This window comes from Embiotoca jacksoni, unplaced genomic scaffold, assembly GCF_022577435.1.
Source record: "Embiotoca jacksoni isolate LCO1_2020_lvr unplaced genomic scaffold, fEmbJac1.0.p SCAF_25, whole genome shotgun sequence".
Lineage (NCBI taxonomy): Eukaryota > Metazoa > Chordata > Actinopteri > Embiotocidae > Embiotoca > Embiotoca jacksoni.
This window is the reverse complement of record NW_027185376.1, coordinates 4,604,993-4,621,696: the sequence shown is the minus strand read 5'-3', so window position 1 is coordinate 4,621,696 and position 16,704 is coordinate 4,604,993. Positions and strand designations below refer to the sequence as shown.

The window sequence follows — 16,704 nt, the reverse complement described above, 5'->3', positions numbered from 1 at the left end:
CGCAAGAAACGCTCGAACGGAACATTATTTCTTATCAGACTGAAATGAAAGCTTCTTCTTTCTGTCAGCGAGTGCGACCTGACGCCGTCGGATGTAGAGAAACGCTCGTTTCAATTTCACAATCAATCAACGCAAACCCGAATAACAACGTGATAAAATCCTCCAAAAAAAACGGTTGTTCGGTATTTCCTGACTATTTAAACCCAGATCCTTAAAGAAGCAACGTGACGTTTAACCGCAGCCACAACGTTGACATTTTTGGACCAAATATATTCCAACAAACGTGACAGAATATAAGAAAAACATACTGCAGGTGAGTTCTTCCTTTTTTAATATTTTTTTTTTCTACATCCCTCATGAGGAACAGCTGACCTTTAAACTCCGAGCCCACCCAGGAGGTCTTGCTGCATAGCCCGCCTCCTCTGCAGTGTCTTGTGTAACGAAGGGAGAGGACAGGATGCGGTGCAGCAGCTCCACCTAGTGGGCGACGAGAAAATCGCAGTTGTGTGGAAATCGATCAAAACAGCTTCTCTTGTTTTTTTTTTGTTTTTTTTTGTTTTTTGGTGGGGGGGGGGGGGGGGGTTATTTAATTTATAAAAGACACGTACCTCCGAAAAATCGTTCCCTTCGGCTTTCCTTACGGCCGACTCTGCCATCCAGTTCCTCAGCACGTATCTGGGATTTACATCTGTGAGATATTTAATGTGATTAGATGCTTCTCTCACCGTCATTAAAAAAAAAAAAATCAATAAATATTTACATCCAATCACCACGGAGATTCACTGGCTTACGTTTCATCCTGCGTTGACGGTCTGAATTATTCGGTTGTCTGAAGAGAAACAGAAATGATTTGATGATTTAAGCAAAAATTAAAAACAGCCTTCTGACACACTAACGAGCTAAAAAATTAACAATTAAATTTTTTTTATAATACCAAACATAAAGTCTGACGTGATTTTTTTTTTGTTGTTGTTTTTTTGGGGGGGCTTACCGACTGAGCCGGAGCAGGTACATGCCGAGCCAATCAGAGAAGAGCTGGTGTAACGACAGGTCATCAAGAGCCCACATCTAATAGAGGGCAAATAAAAGTAATCAAATCATAAGAGGAGTGCTTCTGAATACATATGGCTGACTTTCATACTAGCAGAACACTGTTTCACTATTTGGACAGACACAGAGTGAAATAAAAAAAAATATGCAACACGCTCACAAACATGTATTTTTTTTAGATATCTTTAAAAAAAAACACGTATTCATCCTAACTTTTTCTTTTTACATTTGCCGTGGTAAATCAGGAATTAGAGGAAAACACATCGTCACATTGTCGGATAATGACTTACCGTGTCCTTGGTGAATATAATCATAAATAAATAGAAATTTAAAGACGGGAGTGTTTCCACTTCCACTCTTAACCTGTGTGAAGTTGCTGTTGTGAAGCTGCTCGGCCGAAACTTCGCTGAGCTGCCTGAAGGTCGCGGTGAAGTCCGACTGCGTGTCCTCCATCATCTGGGAAGAAAACAAGTTACAGCGGGAGTAAAAAAAAAAAAAAAAATAGAATTTAATTACAGAGTAAGCCGATTCAGCAGATTGAAACGGGACTCAGCAGACAGAATCCGGCTAAATGACACGACCTTAAGCAGGAAGGCGATCAGGTAGCCGTCGCCCTCCTCTTCACCGAGAAGACCCAGTTTGGCTTTAAATATCAGGTGGATCCTGAAATGCGATAAATAAAATAAAAGATGAATAACGTATGATTACTATCATGGATGGCATGAAGGAAAACATCGGGGCAAAAAGACAAGATTTCACACGGAGCTCACCTCTTCTGGTAAATGTCAGCATATCCTTTTAAAATCATTTTAGCCCTGAAAAAGGAGAAAAAAAAAAAGATGAAGAATAATGCTTCGTAGTTTCTTAAATATCATAAAGCAAAAATAAGAAGCACAGAATGATGAACATATAAAATCACGTGAAAAAGTAAGTACTTCTAATAGAAATTGTTGGCTTTTATTTGACATATTTGGACAAACTTTTTTTTTCTGCTTTGATAAAAAGCTGTTCTATTTGAGCTTTAATAAATGTATTCACTTTGTGTCAGATCTGCTTTTGTAATCGTGTAAATTATTTTAAAAAATGTAGATCTTAGATGTCTTTTGTTTGAATACATCACCTTTTGTGCGAAAGTACCGTTTTCAAAGAGGATCAACTGTTTGCTTGTTCAAACATGTCGATGAAGCCAACAGACGGGAAGTAGTGAATTTTATGACTTTTCTACTGTGATTTAATAATGTCCAACATTTCTGGCTCAGAAGTTCCTCTTTCATCCGGTCTTTTCTCGTCCAAATATTCAACACAGCAACAATTTACCTCTTAATTTAGGGTTTGGCAACGTGCAAAAAAAAAAAAAAAAAAAAAAAGGCTTTTGCAGAGCTCAACTTCTAGACGGGTTGTTGCAATTTCTGTTGGACACATCGCTTCACATGTAAAGTCTCGTTCAAGACAAAGTGATGTCCCGGTGCTCTTACCGCTTCTGCTGCCGGTGCGAGAGCACGGCACTCAGAGCCGACAGGAGCTTCTCCAGGTTGAAGAGGCCGACGTCGGCCTGAGCTCCTACGCTGTATCTGCCCTCGTCGTCGGAGGCGTTGGGGACAAAATCTGCAACGGTGAGAGATTTATTTCGTCTGACGCTCGGCGGGAGCCGGAGAAGAGCCGGAGAAGAGCCGGGGAAGAGCTGGAGAAGAGCCGGGGAAGAGCCGGGGAAGAGCCGGAGAAGAGCCGGGGAAGAGCCGGAGAAGAGCCGGGGAAGAGCCGGAGAAGAGCCGGGGAAGAGCCGGAGAAGAGCCGGGGAAGAGCCGGGGAAGAGCCGGAGAAGAGCCGGGGAAGAGCCGGGGAAGAGCCGGGGAAGAGCCGGGGAAGAGCCGGAGAAGAGCTGGAGAAGAGCCGGGGAAGAGCCGGGGAAGAGCCAGGGAAGAGCCGGGGAAGGTTTTACGCACCGGGGTTGTACGACTCCATGAAGCCAAACGGTCCGTAGTCCACGGTGACAGAAAGAAGGCTGAAGTTGTCCGTGTTGCAAACGCCTGTTGGGATGGCGCAGCGGTAGATATCGGGAAAGTAAAAGTAAAAAAAACAAAAAAAACGGGATAAAATGTTCAGTCAGAACGGTTTCTCACCATGTGCAAATCCAACTGACGTCCACAGGGCGATCAGGTGCGCCGTTTCATTCACAACTGTGGAGTAAAACACCTGCAAACACAAAGAAATACACAATAAATCATTTACTTGTTACTTTTACAAAAGTTAGTTTTAACACAAAAAATGTCTGTTTGAGTCCTTTTTCTTTTCATATATATATATATATATATATATATATATATATACAGATATATATACATACATATAAAATAACCTGGGCACTACAATGATTCTCTGTAACTTTCCAGCAGAACCTGAAGCACATTTTATTTGTGTGCGAGAAGCTTGCTCAGCTTCGTCTCGTGAAGATCGTGACGGTGGAAGATCTCCCCGTTCTACCTTTTTAATAACACGTCTTCGGTTACAAATGCGCGACTGTATCTGCGCGTTGGGTCGGACTCACCACGCACAGATTGACTCTGTGATTCTTTCCTGCTCTTATCGTAAGTCTTGACGTGTCTTATAGTATGTCGTTTCAATAAATTGACAAAAGACGGTTTATCGTGTCGGGGTTCATCTGATCATTTCGCCATTTCCACGACACACGACTCACCAAGTATTTATCCGGGTCGTCCGGACGCACAAAGGAAAAATGCTCCTCGATCACGAAGTTCAGCAGCTTTCTAAAATCAACATGACGACAGAATTATGTTTACAAGCTGCAGGACACCGAACACACGACCGGAGGGACAAAAGAAAAAAAAGAAAGTCTCACCTCAGAAGGTCTATTTCTCCACTCTGAGACAGAATTTCTAAAGATCCGATCCGGAACCACGACTTGGCCAACCGGAGAACAACAGCTCCTGGACGGGATAAAGATTAAAAACATTTTAACAATAGATACGTGTATATATGATAATTACCACGCGGGACATTTAAAATGAAAAAGCTTCGAGTGTTTTTGTGTGGATTCTCTGTACCTCGCTCTGTTTTCACATTTCCGTCGTAGAATTGATCCCGAAACACCGGCTCCTCGCTTACAATCAGGCTGAAAACGCAAAGAAAAGGAATGAAAAAGAACACTTCGCGGAACAATCACGAGACGAGAACGACATCACCGACACGCAGCAGTTTCTAATTTATTATGAGCATATCAACCCCTTTGCAAGTGTCAAATAACTTCCAGACAATTTCTCAAAGAAATAAGCTTAAAAGAAAAAAGAAAAAAAAAACAACCCTCACTAAACAAGTAATGTTTTAGAACCCAAAGCTATTTTTTTTTTAATAATGTGGTGTTTCTGATGGGGGAAAAAAGAAAAAAAATGACGCTGCACACTGTATATCTGTATGTTCTTGCTGGCGGTAACGTCGCCCAATAATGAACCGTTCACGTCAGACTGAAAGCTGCTCAAAATCTCATAAATATTGACATCGGCTTCAAATTTAAAAAAAAAAAAAAAAAAGTTGAAATCCTTCCAAAAAAAGAAAAGAAAGTTTACACTTTGAACATAAACCCAGATAAGAACACGTCTCTTGCCTTTCATTTTTTATTAAAGTGGATCTCACCTGGCCGCCCTGCTGGTGGGAACCCCCAGGGAGTGCATCGCCTCGCTGCAGAGGAACTCCCTGACGGACGAGCGGATCACAGCTCGACCGTCTCCGGACCTGCGGTGAGACGCAGTCATTCAGTTTCTATTAATAATGAATGTAACCTACATATATATATTACAGAAGACATTGATTTTGGTGTTTGTGCAGAGATAAAATATTTAATAAAAGAGAAAGAAACATACCTTGAATACGGAGTTTTCCCCGAACCTTTGAGCTGCAGTTCCCATATTTCTCCTTTCCTATAAAAACATTTTTTTTTTATACTTTAATCGGTAATGACACATAAATATCATAACTTACTTCTTTTTTTTTAAATGTTCTCACCTGTTCGAATACTGACCGAGGAAATGAGCCCGACCGTCACCCAGCTGACCGGCCCAGTAGCCAAACTAAACAGGGAGACGTATTCGTGAGCAAAATTTCAATATAACCAGCGGTGGTCAGATTTAAACTCCGATTTTACACAAATGAACTCAGCTTTGTTTAAACCGCCCGGTCTGATCTCGTCCTCAAATAATAAAGATGTTGTTTTTTTTGTTTTGTTTTGTTTTTTATATTGGATGTATTTGAATGAAGGAACTCGATCTTTTTACCTGATGGCCTCCGTACCTGTGAGCGAGCGGAACAGATCCCGGTATCAGTCGGCCGCCGCTCGCATACCGCAGGAAATCATCCGACCGCGTGACGTGCGTCACATTCAAATCTAAAATCCCCTCGATGACGTCCTGCTGAGGAAAATTCACACGTGAACGATGGTAGAAGTTGTGACAATAATAATAATAATAATAATAATAATAGATCATGACCTTAGAAACTGCTGCCAGTCTTAACGGGCCTTTTAGTGGGGTCGGAGTGGATTTGGAGAACACGCAGTTCTTCACGGTGCGAACGAAGTCGCCGTCGACTTCATCGAGCGGGAATGTTTCTGCGGAGAGAAAAGAAACGACTGACGTTGATGCCGCTGTCTCGATGTCGATCCGTGAAGACGAGACGCGTGCGTCTCTCTCTCTCTCACCTATCAGCTTCTCGCAGGAGACTCCGAACCGGCCCGGGCCGCGTACGAGCTCTGAGGCGTTCCCGTTCGACGCCGCGTCGTCGCGGCAACCGTCGGGGTCGGACCTGGAGCAGAAGTCCGGGACGTACGCGGGCGTGAAGGTCGACGCCGACGCCGACGCCGCCGTCAGGGAAAAGACGAGCGCTCTGCAGACGCTCCACATCGCCCCCTTACAGCGATAAAGAAGAACTGCATAAGAGTAAAATTAAAAAAAATATATATATATAATCGAATGTGATGATGTAATGTATCAAAATTAGCACTTTGTGTGTGATAACCAATTAAAAATGTTAGTCAGGCGACTTGTTTTGGTGGCAGATCTCATTCAGAGTACGTGTGTGTGTGTGTGTGTGTGTGTGTGTGTGCTACTTACAATAATGATGTCATCAACTACTCCAGAGTATTTCACAAGTAGAAAAAACATTTTGGAAAGTTTATGAAGTTTTGTGTTTGTGAATTTAGTGATTCTGATGAGACTTGTTTATCTTATACATTTGTTGTTTAAATAACATCCTGATAAATATGGAGGACCTCGTAATTATTTTTGTTTGCCGTCCTGTACTCTTTATTTTCTCCTGTTTTGTTTATTGTTGTTGTTGTTGCTAAGCAGCAATCTGGTTATGTATAATAATAATAATAATAATACAAATAAAGGTAGTAAAGGTAATAAATATACAAAAATGTAAAAATGCACAGTATATATAATAAAATATAAATTAAATTAGATTAAAAACAATGCAAGTCAATTTTACGTAGTAGTATTAAGTCAAACGTCAATGAAATTAAAATGTAAACTGTCGTGTGTATCAATAAATAAATAAATACACAAAGAAAGACTTAATCTGGGGTATGTTTACTGAATTAGCCGGAACATCCCATAAACATAAAAAGCTTCTTTTTTTTTTTAAGTAGTTAGCTCAGCTGTTAGCAACGCAGCTCATCCCTAAACACGTGTAATATTTCCCGCCATGGAAAAAAAAAAAAAAAAAAAAAAATGCTTTATAGCTTTTAGTTTGAAGAAAAACATAAACTGAGTATTACCTTAACGTTTGTTTTGTAACACTCGTGCCTCCTCTTCCTCCTCCTCCTCCTCTTCCTCCTTCCGGCTCGCGCTCCCCTCGTCGTCATGAAACGTCATCATCCCCACGCCCCGAGTTTACAACCTTTCCGGTTCCGTAACGCGTTACCGATGCGTGCTACTCCGGGAACATGGCGGGTCCGTGGTGGAGGCATTGCCGGCGGTGGACCGCGAACTGCGCGACCGCGAGTTTGTTTGAAACCTCGCGGTACACGAACGGCCGGTCTGCGTCCTCTCTGGGCCGGGCGTCCTGGAGCTGCGGGCCGGGGAACGAGGTGAGTTCTGCGGGAGGGACGTAAGCCCTGTCACACCGGGAGGAAGGTCATACACACCGCGGAGCCCGTCTGCCGGCTTCCCCCCCCCCCCTCCCTCCCTGCGGTTGAAGTGGTCCAAAGCCTCAGCCGAGTGCTGTTTCACTACCGTGTCCGTGACATTTCGTGACTATTTCACCGTAATTCCGTCTGAAGCAACAGTTTCCTGCGTTTTTTGGTCAAAATCGCTGAAATGAACAGTGAGCCGTTGCCTGGGTGTGTTCGGGGTGTGTAGGTAAAGGTCGAGACCTGCCCCGGGACATCACAGGACACCTCTTTTTTATATATATATATATATATATATATATAAGCTGTCTTGGACTCGGCCACCTGTCTTCTCTTAAGTGTCCAGTCAGCTTCCCAGTCACGTTTTCACACCTCATTCATTCATTCATTTGACATTGACTCTCACAGGGCTCCAGACTTCCTTCACAAAACTGAGGATTTTAGAAAAGAGGGGAAAAGGCTGCAAATTCTCCTTTTTGAGTAAACAGCGATGACTAAGGATCCCATATTATTGGATTTCTTGCAGATATATGAATGATATACTGATATTTTCCAAGTATTTTGGCTGGTTCTGATGCAGACACCAATATATATATATATATATTGCTTTTCCAACTGTACACATTAATGGGTCAAAATAAGAAAACGACTTCGGCTCAGGTTATGTAAAACCTGACATAAATTGCACGATCTCTGATTTTTCTGAACCAATCATCACAACATCTCGGCCGTCCGATGTGCAGCGTGTGCCTGAACTCTTTTTGTCTTTCAGGCGCAGCCTCCATCAGCTACCCAGACGCGCTCGAAAACTCTAAACTTTACTTTATCTCTAATCAGGTGAGTTCAAGCAGAAGTTTTGAAAAGTTGCACGTTCATTTCTTAGTGTTTTTTTTTTTTTTTTCCCCCCGATCGGGGCGTTCATTAAAACGCGTGCGTCGTTCTCGGTTTTGCGTATCTCTTCTCTCCGCAGACACAAGCCACGGTTGCCGTTTCCATCGCGTCAGTCCCGCTGCTGCAGAGCGACGCACAGCGACGCGAAGCCGAAGGACCCGTTCGCGTTGGCGCAGAAAGACTTGACGAGTTTATACGACGATATCAAAAAGGTAAGTCGTCCGGTCCGGGTGTCGTTGACCTCGTTTTATAAAGCCCGACGTAAAAGCCGCGGCTTTTATCGCCGCGCCTTGCAGGAGCTGTTCGTATCCAAAGAAGAGCTGAAGTTTCTGTGCGACTACTACTTCGATGGCAAAGGCAAAGCCATCCGACCGATGATCGTCGTCCTGATGGCCCGCGCCATGAACATCCACAGCAACAGAGCCGGGTAAGAAGACATCATGGCTGAAGTGCTCTTTTTTTTAAAAAATTTTATGGCACAACCGACCTACGAGCGAACTGCTGGCCGGAGCCGAGCCGCACCTTGTGATAAGTCTTTCTTGCGTTTATTATATGAAGCGTAATCCATTTAAATCCGACTTCCTGCAACCCGTCGCCCTGTTTTTTTTTTTGCCGACTGCAGAGATTTGCTCCCGGGGCAGAGGGCCATAGCGATGATCTCTGAAATGATTCACACTGCCAGCCTGGTGCACGACGACGTAATAGACGGTTCGGACAAGCGAAGAGGAAAGAGAACCATCAATGTCATGTGGGGTGAAAGGAAGGTAAGGGAAATAAAAAAAAAAAATCCGCTTCCTTTCCTCCTCGGTTCATATCGATTGTCACTCGGTATGTCATCCGTTTTTTTTTTTTTTTTTTTTAGGCTATCTTAGTCGGAGATTTCATCCTCTCGGCCGCCTCGATGGCGCTGGCTCGAATCGGCAACATCACGGTGGTGAAAGTGTTGTCCCAGGTGATAGAGGACCTGGTGAGAGGTACGGTACGCCGCTCAAATTATCGTATTCATCCCCCCCCCTCCCCCCTCCGAGCTTCTAGCACACACAGTGGGTGCAGCTCTGAGGCGTCCATGAGAGGAACTAATCACTGGAGGGGGAACTATTTGCAATCGCACGGCCAATAGAAACACCAAAGTGACGTAATCCGACCAGCCGTTGGCACGGCAACGTCTCTTTTGCAACGACGTGCAACGTTCCATTTAAAAAAAAAAAAAAAAAATTAAAGGTTAATTTAAAGAGATTTGATTTAATTATTATTATTATTTAAGATTTAAACGGCCGTTAACGGACGTTTGTTCTTCTTCTTCTTCTCCTCCTTTCAGGCGAATTCATGCAGTTGGGCTCCAAAGAGAACGAGGACGAGAGATTCAAACACTACCTCGAGAAAACGTTCAAGAAGACGGCGAGTCTTATTGCAAACAGTTGTAAAGCAGTATGTACGTTCTGTCTGCACACAAATAGCAGAGAGACGGAGGACAGCCTCACTTCCTGCTCGCCCTTTTTTTTTTTTGGTTTTCTGTTTCGTTGACCGCCTGCTCTCGTTGATTTAAGGTGTCGATCCTGGTGAACTCTGATCCCGAAGTTCACGAAATTGCCTTCCAGTACGGGAGAAACGTCGGCATCGCGTTTCAGGTCACTTCTCATCTTTCAGCAGAACGGATCGATCATTTGAAATCTCCGGCTGCGTCCTGCAGTGTCGGTAATGATATGGAATTATTCAAGTGTGCTTTTTTTTGTTGTTTTTTTTTTTTGTCCCGTAGCTGGTGGACGATGTTTTGGACTTCACGTCGGGAGCCAGTCAGTTGGGGAAACCGTCAGCCGCCGATCTGAAACTGGGTTTGGCCACCGGACCGGTGCTGTTTGCGTGTCAACAGGTGAGACGCCCCACCGGCGATTTGAAAAGATGAACGTTTTAGCCGGACGTCACCAGAACGTACCGTCTTCACCGTCTTCTGTCCTTCCTCAAGTTTCCCGAGCTGCACGCGATGATCATGAGACGTTTCAGCTCCAAAGGGGACGTAGATCGAGCCTGGCAGTACGTCCTTCAGGTACCACGTCGTTCAGTATTACAGCTTCAGGTCTTCTTGGGAGGTCAAAGTGTCTCTCCACGCGTTCGGTGGGGTTTAAAAGTCCGGATCGCTCGGGGACAGTCAGATTTGACATTACATTACATTTAGCCGACGCTTTCATCCAAAGCGACTTACAACATAACCGACGGCAAACGATCGGGAGCGAGTTTTTTTTAATTTTTTTTAGGGTTCAGTGTCTTGCTCAAGGACACTTTTAGGCACGTGGACAGGAGGAGCTGGGGACTGAACCACCGACCTTCTGATTTGTTCCAGAGCGACGGCGTGCAGCAGACCAGCTTCCTGGCCCAGCGCTACTGCCAGGAGGCCATCAGACAGATCAGCATGCTCAGGCCGTCCGCGGAGCGAGACGCCCTCATCCGGCTCACCGAGATGGTGCTCACCAGAGACAAGTGAACCCCGTCTCCTCCGGCAGGCAGCTCCCTGTGGAAAGGACGACTCACGTGGTGTGGGCACAGAAATAAACCGGTTAGAGAAGCGATGGGGAGTTCGGTTCGGAGGGACTCCCGGTGACGCTTTTACCGCCAACTGCCGCGGGAATAAAGCCGCGAGCAGGTTTTTGAAAAGAACGAAACGGCGAACGCAAGGGGAGTCTCTCCGACCGGCTTCATCGCTCTCCTTTTCTTCTCTCTCGACCACTCCCCAAACAAAAACTGTACACGCTTGTTTTTTTGTTTTTTTTGTGCAAATTATTGTCATTTCCAGTTCCTTAAATGGAATCAGGGTGACGGACTGGAAAATAAGTTCAAGATTGGAATTAAGTCACAAATGTCACTCGAAGCCGCGGCCCAAACCTTCACTGCTTTTACAGTACTGTAACTGCAACGTCCCGCCGCGGCTCCAACCGGCGAAACCGTGAGCGCTCACGGCGAGTTTACGTGGCGGTTCGGCGCCGGCTGGCGGCGGCGTTGCAGAATTGTTTTTCCGTTAATTCCAAATGAGACGGGAAGTGAGTCTCCGTCTCCGTCTCCGTCGTCGTGTTTGTTTTTGGATCCGTTCCGATGTCGTTTGGAGATCCGTCCACACGTCAAGAGGCCAAACGAGTCACGTGGTCTTTTTTTTTTGACTTTTGTGAAATGTTCTGAGGTTACTTCTGTAATGCAAAGTGCCCTGTAACAACCGAGGCCTTAACATCTGCAATGACTGAACATCTGCAATGACTGTGCGCTCAATAAACCAACTTTTTTTTTTTTTTTTTTTTTAATTTAAGCCAAACCGCTGCTTCCGTCTCGTTTCCTCCCCAAGTGACGACACACACGTTGTACATAGAATTGTTTATTATAAAAGACTGTACATTAATTTTTCAATCAACATATTATATATACAAAGGGAAGGGCAGGGAGAGATATATTTGTTTTTGTTTTTTCTACCTATTAAATTGAGCCGGAACACATTTTTATTGACTTTTTTTTTTTATGTTGGAAATGAAAAGAATCTGGGCCAAACTTTCAAGGCATTAGCTGCGGTATCCTGAAATGGTAAAAGCTGACTGCTGCGGGGAATGTCTAAAAAAAAAAAAAAAAAAACGAGGTCATGTTAGATGTACGATGGGGGGTGGGATGGGGGGGCGGACAGAAAGAAAAATACAACGTGATCGAGAGGATTCTTGGACCTGAGTGACACCTAACGCTGATTTTTACTTGAGTTTACCGTCGCGTGTTCATCGCATTCGACACGGCCCCTTGAAACCCGGAGCAGGTCACTGCTGCTTCGGGAAGACTGACGAGGTATTTCGAGGTTGTTTTTGTCGGGTCTACGTTGTCGGGGCGGGACAGTTCCCGTCGAAGCAGCCCCTCCAGGAGATCCCAGATCTTGCGACGATTCATTTAATGCAAATTTAAAAACCAACCTCCGCTGCGATTCGCGGGAACTCGGGCAATTTTTGCAAAAACAAACTTCATTTACAGTCAGCAAGATTTTTTTTTTTTTTATTTAAAACTCATCAAAACAAACCACACGTCGGGTGACTGGGAGGGGTGGGGGGGTGACAACTTCAAAACCGAAAGTGACCGGGGGTTTATGGGAAAATGTGGTTATACGAGAATTAGGCGACCACGTGTCGCACTTCCCTATAAGATTATGCGGTTTCTATTTTACACCCTTACACTTGTAAGAAATTACACTTCGTGTTTAAATTATTATTCAAAATGCATTTAAAGCACTTTTATATCGCAGTCACAGACTCAGTTTTGCAAAGCTACGTCACATTTATGTCTCAAGAATGTTTTTTGAACTCGGTCGGAGCTCATAGTTCTTTGAATTCCAGAAGAAAAAAAAAGAGAACTAAAATATTCCCATCTATTTCCGTGATGTGCAGCATGCTGATTTTTTTTTTTTTTTTTTTAATAGGTAATGATTATATATACTTTTTTTTATTTGGTTGTAGTGATTAAAAATTTAAAAAAATTTTTACCTCAACTTGCAATTTTTGCTAATTCGCGCAATTACTGGAAAAAAAAAAAAAAAAAAAAAACGCAAATTTTAGCACAATTTTGGAGAAAAGCCACTGAGAAATCAAACTTTTTTTTTTTTTTTTTTTTTTTAATCACAAAGAAACTCAGCGAAATCCTGGAGGGACTGTCTAATTATCACTTATCAGAACTCAAGAATTGCCTGCAGATTTTGTGTGGAGTATGAAATCAACAGTGATGTGACATAATCTTAAAATGCTTCATAATAGTGGCAAAACAGAAAGTGTTCTCTCGCTTCAAACAGATGTAAATGCAAAAAAGAAAAAAGGTAAACTCCATTTTAATTTGAAAATTTTAAGTTCGAATGCAAATCTGCATTTAAAAAGGTGAGGTCAGGGGGAAAGCCTGTAATTTACTTCAGAGTCTAAAAAGTTCAGTGATTTCAACAATGTCATAAAAAAAAAACAAAGAGGTGAGTACATTTACAACATAATGGAAGCATAATGGCAATAAACTTAAGATTACATAATACCTTATAAAATTTTTGACATGCTTTAACGCCGGGACTGGTTTGTGCCTTTGAAATGCCATTTACAGTATTTAAATGTCTTTATCGTTTGCGTTTATTTTCTGCGCGGAGTTGAGGAGGGCGCTACTAATGAAAACTAATCATATAATCGACATTCACTGAATTTACATTACAGAGACCCGAGCGGCTTGCGGCTCACGTTATATACAACCGACGGTCCGAACACTGCAGCTGAAACTGCTGACGCGACATTCAACGCTTTGATTTGTTCCCGTCCAATATTCTTGTTCGCAAAGTCAGCGTTTTTTTTTTTTTTTTTTGTTCGGGCAAAGACGTCGTCGCGCATCCTTCAGCTTGTTGTGTTGTTGTTTTTTTTTTTTTACATATTCCATAAATGCCCCCCCCCCCCAACCCGGCCCCTATAACACCAAAATAAACTAAATAGATATTACTTTTCATTTTATTTGCAATCAGTAAGGGAAAAGAACATTCTGTCATATCAAAAAGGGGATCATACAGTTATGTCTATGCGTCTCAGGGTTCAGATTGCTGCGGTCAGTCTCTCAGTGGATTATGATATGACTGAATAAATAGACTGTACTTTTACTGCGAGGTCCCTTCAGTCGGCGTAGTGCATGATGGACTCCACGTAGTTGCCGGGGAACAGGCCGGTGACGCCGTTGGACACGCCCTCGAACCAGCCGTCGTCGTTCTTCTTGATGACGTAGATGATGGCCCCCTCCATGAAAGACAACTCGTCGTCCTTGTCCCGGGCGTAGTCGTAGATGGCCACCACTAGTGAAGGAGGTGGGAGGGGGAGGGAGGGATTAATGGCCAGTGTTTTAGAGGAAGGCTTTAATCCGACTCCGAAGCACTCGAATTATTATAATTTGTATGTATTTTAGCAAACCTTTCTCGACGTAGGTCTTGGGGGCCCACTGCGGGTCTCCGTCCGCGTAGGGGTCGTTGTAGTGAACGACAGCAGCGTCCTCCTCCTCGTAATCCACTGGAGGAGGCGGCGGGGGCGGAGGGGAGTCGTCGAACATGGGCATGTCGTCCGGCGGGGGAGGGGGAGGTGGAGTCGGAGTATCTGCAACTGCCGAGATTGAAGTTGAGATTTGTTTTGTTGAAATCGGTCGGGATTTCGTAAGATTAAAACGAACCTGCCGAGAGGGCGGCGGCGGCGGGAATCATGCAGAAAATATACGAGAGGCGAGCTAAATTTTGGCGTTTTGAGACTGCTGCTGTTGCAGGAAAATGGAGCGTAGTACCTCAATGAATTTGGAGCAGGTGGAAGCTGCAAGTCTCATGAGCGAGTACTCCGAGTTGCGTTCATTTCTCAACATGAGCACTCGGGTTACGCACGTTTTTGTGACCTCTGGCTTGCGCGCATTTTTTCGATTTCACCGTTGACACGCAACAGGAACAGTCTCTAAACTCTTTGATTGCGCCTCGTATAACGCCAAGGACATGCAGACGAGTTTGTGTTTGGAAGGTGTTTGAAAAGCGGGCTGCGAGACTTCCCGTGGATCGCTCAGTACGATGACACGGTTTACTTTTGATGTTTAAGCATCTTAAGTGGTTCATGTAGATTGTGTTCCTCTTGTTGTGGCTCTGACAATCTACTCAGGCATGCGCATACGGGAGGAAAGAAAAAAAAAAAAAAAGGGATAAAACATGATTTATGAACATAGTATACACCGATTCATGCCATTCAGCAGGTTAAAGGTTCGTTTGACAAGCATCCAAACTGACGAAAATAAGCTATACAAAGACCAAACCATCATTTTAAACCTTAGCCTTAAAGTAAATGAGCACTAGTGAAATTTCAAGCTGAAGTACAGTAAGACTCTTAAACTGTAGTATTTCTCTATAGTGCAGGCTTTGAACCAGCAGGGGGCAGCAGAGAGTGCCATCTCTTCCAGTTCTGCTCCGTGGTGACCTTTTGGGACTTTTTTTTTCCCCCCAAAAAAGACATTATCATTCACCTCACCTCAACCCTGCAGTGCTACAAGTACATTCAGTGTTTCCACTGCAAAGCTAGAGATGAATCCAGCAACTGTGTGTCAGACCCCGACTACAGTTCAGTTTTTGTTTCTGTAGAAATAAAAAAATCTGCCTCCAAATAGCAGTTCAAGTTGCCTTCGAGCTACATATAAACACATTTTGCGCACGGAGTTGAACAATTCTTTGTTGCAAGAGGTCGGTAGCCTATTAATAGTTCTCAACAGTGAGGCCATAGAGGACAGACGAGCACAATGCATGCTGGGGGGTTGCTCTGGGAGTGGGGAACGGTTGGCACAGATAAAAGGAGGAAAGTACTGAGTGTGTCTTTAGCCTTCATTCACTTACTGCTCTCCTGCATCCTGGCCACAAAGCCAGTCAGAGGTATCTGTGGAGTCAGCTGGGGCATGGGGGGAGGAGGTGGAGCGATAGACACTGCAAGCCGGCGAGAGGAGAGGCAGGAAGGCCGAGAGAGTGAGCGACAAAAAAGGAAAAAAAAAAAAAAAGAGAGAGAGAGATAAAAGCCCATCAGTCACCAAGAATACACAGAGGACAGTTCAGACACTCAGTCCCAAGCAAACACAACAGTGACACACACACACACACACACACTTGCAGGAATTGTGAGCTTGTACACGCAAACAGTGGCAGCAGAGCGAGTGCTGAAATGTGTGGCCTCTATTATATATATATTTTTTTTAAGGTTTTATACGTGAAAATTCCCGATTATTAAGAGAAAACGACTGACGTCTGTCTACGGCGACGTTTCCACGGATCAAGACACACAAACTGCCGGTTGAAAAGTTCAGTGACGTCTGCGGCCGTGATGAGATTTCACACGGCATCTGAGAGGGGGGGGGGGGGGTCAACGGTGGATTATACGTTTTGATTTCTGTCAATCAGACCGTTTCCCGGGGAAGCGCTGCCGGTGGCCAGAAGGGGGCGCCGTTTGCCTTGCACACCTCTCAAAACTCCCCCCTCCCCTTTCCCAGAGCAGAGCAGCTGAACTCTCCTTCTGTTGTAGTAACATCCAAAAAAAAACAACACTTTTATATATATATATATATATATTTTTCAGACTTTTCCCAGATCATTTCCCAAAGTTCAGGGACACTGAGGACTGAGCGTGTCTGCAAAATGCACCTCAAGGCTGATGAGGAACTAGAACCACATCCACACCTGGATTTAACATCTGTGTCATGTTATCCCGTCTGGTGCGCCGCGATCGGAATGCGATCATCTGGCCACATCTGGATGCGATCACGATCAATGCAATCCATAAAGCGTGACTTCATTCTTTAGGGGAAGTATCCTCTCGGGCATGTCGAGAGGATACTTTAACTCCGCCTCCTTCTTCCTCCTTCTTCCTGCTGCTGCTGCTGCTGCTATCTCAAGCAGCAGCAGGCGAAAGCAATTCTCCCCTTAAAAAAAAACTGAATTAAAAAACAAAACAAACGATGACTTCGCTTTTTCTTGACCCCACCTAACTAATTTGCAAACCAAGATCCCATCACCAAATGTGGGCATCATAATCCCGTGTGCAAACTCACTTCGAAACGACGTACTATAATACTGATGGATAAGAAGCGAACCC

At 44.1% G+C, this 16,704-nt stretch overlaps 3 protein-coding genes across 6 annotated transcripts in view; 1 reads left to right on the top strand and 2 right to left on the bottom strand.

The window, feature by feature from the left end:
- Window positions 1-30: 30 nt before the first annotated feature.
- LOC138204446 (protein adenylyltransferase SelO-like) lies at window positions 31-6,978 on the bottom strand. Of its 4 annotated transcripts, none has more exons than XM_069159715.1 (20): window positions 6,839-6,978; window positions 5,759-5,966; window positions 5,550-5,668; window positions 5,337-5,468; window positions 5,068-5,132; window positions 4,926-4,982; window positions 4,699-4,797; window positions 4,113-4,180; window positions 3,908-3,995; window positions 3,746-3,815; window positions 3,171-3,243; window positions 2,994-3,077; window positions 2,526-2,655; window positions 1,821-1,865; window positions 1,632-1,713; window positions 1,414-1,506; window positions 992-1,068; window positions 761-829; window positions 609-688; window positions 31-477 (listed from the first exon to the last, which is right to left on the bottom strand). In XM_069159715.1, the coding sequence occupies exons 1-20, from the start codon at window positions 6,923-6,925 to the stop codon at window positions 212-214; spliced, it is 1,992 nt and encodes a 663-aa protein (XP_069015816.1). In that variant the 5' UTR covers window positions 6,926-6,978; the 3' UTR covers window positions 31-211. The 4 variants fall into 4 exon arrangements, with proteins under 4 accessions (XP_069015816.1, XP_069015818.1, XP_069015817.1 ...); XM_069159717.1 differs by having other exon boundaries at window positions 5,759-5,986; window positions 6,839-6,904; XM_069159716.1 differs by lacking the exon at window positions 6,839-6,978 and adding an exon at window positions 6,171-6,457.
- Window positions 6,979-6,981: 3 nt separating this feature from the next.
- On the top strand, window positions 6,982-11,404 carry pdss1 (prenyl (decaprenyl) diphosphate synthase, subunit 1). The gene is made up of 11 exons (XM_069159720.1): window positions 6,982-7,150; window positions 7,965-8,029; window positions 8,163-8,295; window positions 8,380-8,510; window positions 8,706-8,847; window positions 8,946-9,057; window positions 9,402-9,511; window positions 9,631-9,711; window positions 9,840-9,953; window positions 10,047-10,127; window positions 10,422-11,404. The coding sequence occupies exons 1-11, from the start codon at window positions 7,007-7,009 to the stop codon at window positions 10,560-10,562; spliced, it is 1,254 nt and encodes a 417-aa protein (XP_069015821.1). The 5' UTR covers window positions 6,982-7,006; the 3' UTR covers window positions 10,563-11,404.
- A 21-nt stretch (window positions 11,405-11,425) lies between these two features.
- The window catches only part of abi1a (abl-interactor 1a), a 41,131-nt gene continuing 35,852 nt past the window's right edge, over window positions 11,426-16,704 (bottom strand). The window contains 3 exon segments of the mRNA XM_069159721.1: window positions 11,426-13,901; window positions 14,017-14,202; window positions 15,459-15,545. Coding sequence (XP_069015822.1) covers window positions 13,726-13,901; window positions 14,017-14,202; window positions 15,459-15,545 — 449 coding nt within the window. The 3' untranslated portion in view covers window positions 11,426-13,725.